Source organism: Pararge aegeria, chromosome 22 (genome assembly GCF_905163445.1).
Source record: "Pararge aegeria chromosome 22, ilParAegt1.1, whole genome shotgun sequence".
Lineage (NCBI taxonomy): Eukaryota > Metazoa > Arthropoda > Insecta > Lepidoptera > Nymphalidae > Pararge > Pararge aegeria.
Window position 1 is genome coordinate 401041 of NC_053201.1, and position 5879 is coordinate 406919.

General features: G+C 36.3%; 1 protein-coding gene across 1 annotated transcript; it reads left to right on the forward strand.

Annotated features, from left to right (window-relative positions):
• Positions 1-1917: 1917 nt before the first annotated feature.
• LOC120633700 (piggyBac transposable element-derived protein 4-like) lies at positions 1918-5467 on the forward strand. The gene is made up of 4 exons (XM_039904018.1): positions 1918-2550; positions 2756-2989; positions 3073-3174; positions 3331-5467. Exons 1-4 carry the CDS (start codon positions 2398-2400, stop codon positions 5047-5049), a joined length of 2208 nt encoding a protein of 735 aa, XP_039759952.1. The 5' UTR covers positions 1918-2397; the 3' UTR covers positions 5050-5467.
• The last annotated feature ends 412 nt before the right edge of the window (positions 5468-5879 follow it).

Below are 5879 nucleotides of genomic sequence, written 5' to 3' on the forward strand. Positions count from 1 at the left end.
GAATTAGGGCTAATATGGGGCCATTAACGTGAAATTCATAATTTGCACATTTCGTTACCCGAAGTAGATAAAAGTAAATTTTCAATACTGTTTTGGAATGAGAGTGGAGCACGCAGTGCCCACGCGTTACAAACTTTATGCCAAACGTATAAAGTTCAAATTTCAATGCTTTCTTGTGACCAAACGGTTTTAGAGTTGCGAAATCGTTCGTCGATACATTTACAGTGTTGTCAAAAGAAATGTGTAAAAACACGGTGTGTACGAGAAATAACACCCTGACCTCTAATACCACAGGAAAAGCTGTTGTCACTTGTTAGTCTATACCAAATTGATTGACGCCATTTTGGCGCTGTACGTTGTGAAGCTGTAGTACGAGTGTCCAGGGAACTAAAATTTGAATTATTTAAAACAATAATAACTAAATTTAATATGTAGTATAGAGGTCAGTGTTATAAAGGATCGAAACTAAAAGTGCATCTAGATTGAAACGGATCGTACAAAGTTTTCAATTATGAGGTCGGGAACCCTTAGTAGTTACAGAATGAGCAGAAATCATTCAACACACCTTATCACTGTTTATTTTGAAACAACGCTAACTCTAGTGAATAAGTTTTTCTTTTGTAACAAATTTCACATAATACTCAGTTCTTAACAATTTTGCCTAACGTATGAAACTAAGATGTACATACAATCGAGTTATTCTAGTCATTGATTTGTTAGTAAGTATTGTTAATAATAACTGTGTAAATATTATTAAATTAACGTTAATTTAATATATCGTTACTTATTTATAAAATAAGACTACATTTTGTACTCAAATAAACTTTATTAAAAAATGTAAAGAAAAACTCAAATATTTCTGTGATTTACAAAAAAAACGCAATACAACAGGAATGTAATGTGGAACCAATAAAAAGTTTAACAAATTATTTTTGGTTTGTGATTTATTTTTAATAGGAAGCCCTTTGCATGTTCAGGTAAAGTTAGGAAAGTTCACATTACAAAATATTTTTTGGTCTCTCAATTATGTGACTGGTTTCCAACCATACAAATTAGTCAGCATTAAACAGCGTTAGTCGCTCGAGGCAAATTTTGTATGGATCGGCAAATAAACACTGTACGGAACAGGACTTGACGGGGAGATCTTACCACTCACTGGGAAAATTCATGATATACAATGGACATTAACCTCTGGTATGCCTGAACGTGGATCAGCGCAAAGCAGTTATCTGCCGGAACGTGGATCCACGCTCTCCGACCAGCAGACAATTTTTTATAATTTTCTCTCATAAAAACGATGCAGAAGTGTCAAAATCGCTTGCGTCCTTGAATGAATGAATGTACCAAATTCTCTTATACCTGTCTTTAGTTCAGAAACTTGTTCATTCGTGTCACTGAATACTCGACTTCGTTGAGAACTAAGTGTTTGATTTTTTGTAATTACTGGACACAGTGAGTATATTTTTGTGTTATTTCAATAATTTCTTTCATTTAGAATAGTTTTCAATAAAATCTTATGAGAAATTTATGCAATTACTAAAATAATTAGAAGTAAACGATTTGTCGGTTAGTTTTTTTTTTCAAATTTATTCATAACTATTGTATTTCTTTCATTCTGAGTGCGTGTTATATATAGTTTTGAAGACTTTTTTGTCAAGATCTTCAATTTGCAAAGTGTTTTCGTCCATAATTCATAGTTTATTCAGAATCTTTGTTTTTCGATAGTCTTACCGCATATTGAGCGCGGATCCGCGTTCCGGCTAAGACGTACAGGGTGTTCAAATTTATACCACGCACTTTACTTGTTTATTTACTTTATTGAGTTGTCCAGAAAATATTTTGAGATATCTTGCATTGAACCTAACAATATTTTATTAATTTAATTTCAAGGTTATAAAATAATGGTGGTGTACCTAGATGTTGATAAGTATCTCAACAAAGGAGATTATTGCCTATGTCTTCGTGAAGCTATATGGCCTTGGAAAGAGACTCATTTTATAAAATTAAGTGCTTGTTTCATATGTAAAAAACGCACGAATTCTAAAATGCCTCGACATTTATGTCTTCGGACTGACAAAAAAAGTACTTTTAAAATGATATTACACGCTAAACATTTTTGGTGTCGAAACTGTATGTTTGCCATATATGAACATTACACAAATGACGAATGTAACATTTGTGCTGATTTCTAAATAACAAAAATTTAATTAAGTATTACAATGAGAAGGTTACTGTTATTTGTTTAAAACTAATAAAAAAATTCACATATAATTAGTTTTATTCTTTGACAAAGCAAGACTATACAAAATGTTGTAGAGGTAATTTATTTACATTTCGACTTCATGTCTTACATTATAATTTTACCTCCCAATTTGCTGTTATTTTATTTATTTCTAGATGGAATCAAATGTGAGGAATACTACACCACCTGAGTGGGAAGCAACTCAACCCATTGTGGGTATGGAAATACAGATTTCGCCCAACGGTTCTTTGTATGCACGACCTGATAAAACCGTATATATGGAAAAATCCCTATCCGGATCATTACATGTATGTATTGCACATATGTATGCCATTACTTTTTAAATAGAGGGGATGCTGTTTCATACATTTTGTGTCTATTGAGATGAAACAGCTGATAATTATTTTTTAAGCGGAGACTTCAATGAAGTCGGTTCTTGGTTTTTTATTTAAACCATTTTATTTCGAATCCAGGTGTAAATTTCTACATTACATTAATATTCGTTCGTTGTAGGTACTGAGAACGACAGCCAATGTCGAAGAATCCTCTGAACGACCTCGAATCCGGAGGAGGTTAGATTTAAATTCTTCACCTGATCTTGACGCTCCTGGGCCCTCAAATGAGGTTGGCAGCCAATTACTGAGAACAAAAGCCAATGTCGAAGAATCCTCTGAAGCACCTCGAATTTGGAGGAGGGTAGATTTAAATTTTTCACCTGATCCTGACGTTCCTGGGCCCTCAAATGAGGTTGGTATTGATTTGTACAATTACATTTTATATCCGTTTTTGCACATTTTGTAACATTGTAATTAATCAAACTTTTTTTGCAGCCAGTGCGGAATGTGGCAAGAGAGTCTTACGAGATGCAGCAACTCAGAATGTTAAATTTTGAAGATGAAAGCGATTCTGTTTCACCTATACCCTCTCATGAGGTTAGTCAGTACAAGCCATGGATACCATTGTAATACCAAGTCAAATCTATAGTAGAGAATATTTGTCTATGTCAATAATTCCTATCTATCTAAATTGGAATTGTCCTAAACTTAATTCAATAAGAATAACTTAATTTCTACCGACATGTTTTTCAGGTCGTAAATACATATCTGACGTCTGAACTAGCTGAGGCTTTGGCAGTCGATTCAGGAAGTGAAGATGACGAAGAAGACGATCTTGATGAAAATGATTTACGCAGGATTTTGGAAATAGAAGAAGAAGGGGAAGAAATAGAAGAAAGAGGGGAAGAGGAAGTTATGTTAAATTATGATTTCACGTGGTCTCAAAATTTCGAAGAATTTACTGGTACAGAAGAGAGATTTGAAGTACAGCCAGGACCCACAGTGCAGGAAGATACTCCAATTAAAATATTTAAATCCATCTGGGATAGGTCTGTAATGGAAAAAATTGTCAAAGAAACTAACTACTACGCATGGCAAAAAATTGCTGCTGCCGCCGAAGTCGAGGATGGTATTAAACCTAAATCCCGTCTCTATCAGTGGGAAGACACAACAGTAGAGGAGTTATACAAATTTTTCGGAATTATGATTTATATGGGAATATGCTACAGAAGCAGAATTGACGAGTACTGGACTACAGGCATACTAGGCATGCCAGAATTTAGAAAGCTAATGAGCAAAAACAGGTTCCTCTTACTGTTACGGTTTTTACATTTTGTTGACAACGATGAACTCGGTCCTAATATTCGCGGGTATGAGCGAAAGGTATCTAAAGTTGTTAATATTGTGGAACACTGCAACAAAAAATTTGGAGAAATATATATCCCACACAGAGCCATAAGTATTGACGAGTCGCTGCTGCTGTGGAAGGGACGCCTGAGTTGGATTCAGTGCATTCGTTCTAAGGCAGCACGATTCGGTATTAAAACTTATGAGCTCTGTGAGGCGGAAACCGGATATCTGGTAAAATTATACATATATGCAGGTAAAGGTGAAAATTCTGAACCTATACATGGCTTTACTGGCGCAACTTCAAAAGTCGTCCTCAAATTGATAGAAGATTATCTAGGAAAAGGCTATTGTCTATACATGGACAATTTTTTTAATTCCGTTAGTCTTACACGGTTCCTGAAGCATAACCACACCGACGTTGTCGGAGTGTTAAATCGACGAAGAGTCGACACTCCGTCAGATATCAAAAACTTAAGCGAAAGACAATTGCAGCGGGGGCAGATTGTCTCTCGCCACTGTGGTGACGTAGCAGTAACGGTTTGGAGAGATGTCAAGCTTGTGACCACAATATCTACGTTTCATAAGCCCGAAACTGCTCCAGGCCGCCGAGCAGGAGTCACTTACGAAAAACCCATTGCAGTCCACAGTTATAATAAATACATGGGGGGCGTGGACTTAAAAGACCAGAAGCTCTCCATGTATTTATTAGAACGAAAACGAGGGCTAAAATGGTATTTGAAAGTTTTTCGGCGCCTGCTGAACTGCAGTATTCTAAACAGTTATATCATACATAAATGTCGCAGCGCAGCAAATTACAGTCACAGGAAATTTCGTTTAATTCTAGCAGATGCACTCTGTAAGGAACATAATAAAATACAGCGCATAAGGCCTAATACCAGTGTGTCGTCCGGAGATAACAGTCGAAGCTGTAATGGACATGTCCCAGACTACATACCAGTTGACACAACAAACCGGACTAATAAACGTCAAAATCGCCAGAAACGAGGACGTTGTGTGCAATGCCTAGCTAACAAACAACGAAAGGAAACAAACATAATTTGCTCGCAGTGTAAAGTGTTCCTGTGTGTAGGCCAATGTTGGCGTACCTATCACGAATTATGAATAGACATAGACATGCAGAAGTCGTGGTGGCCTAGCGGTAGAGCGCTCGCCTCTCATACGGGAGGTCGTGGTTCAAATCCCGGCGCGGACCAATGATATTTTTCAAGTCCGTATTTTTCTAAGAAAAATTACCACTGACTTTAAACGGTGAAGGAAAACATCGTGAGGAAACCAGCAAGTCGAAGAACCTAGCAAGTTTGAGGACTTGTGATATCCACCAACACGCACTGGGTCAGCGCGGTGGATTATGATCCTGATTGGGTAGGCCATGCTCCTGCAGTGGAGTCGTTTAGAACGAAGGCTGATGATGATAGACATGCATTCATGAATATGAAAATAACTTTATCGATTCGAGTCGATTTGAATTTATGTAGCATTTTTTGTTTTTGTAATAAAACCATTCCACTATACCTACTTAGTTCACATTGTTTTATTTCTAAACTAAAATAGTTACAGTAGGTGATACAATAATAAAGTACAAAATAAAATTTAAAAATTAAAAAAAATGGAACATCCTTTGTACAAATATACATGGCTTTGCCGGAACGCGGATCCGCGCGTTCGTATCACTCTGTTTTTCGCGGCAGATAGCGTAATTGTCAAATGGCTGCGTCCGGCATACCAAATTAAACATAATTTGCTATAATCCGCGAATTGATCTTTATACTACACACCAGACAGATATCCAAATCCTACACTACACACGTTTCACGCCGACACCGAAGCATCCTCAGATGTTACTTATGATTGTTTGAAACTACTACGCTACTATAAGAATTGCTATTTCGCAGCGAAATGCCAAAGAAATATTTTGTAATGTAAACAATTTA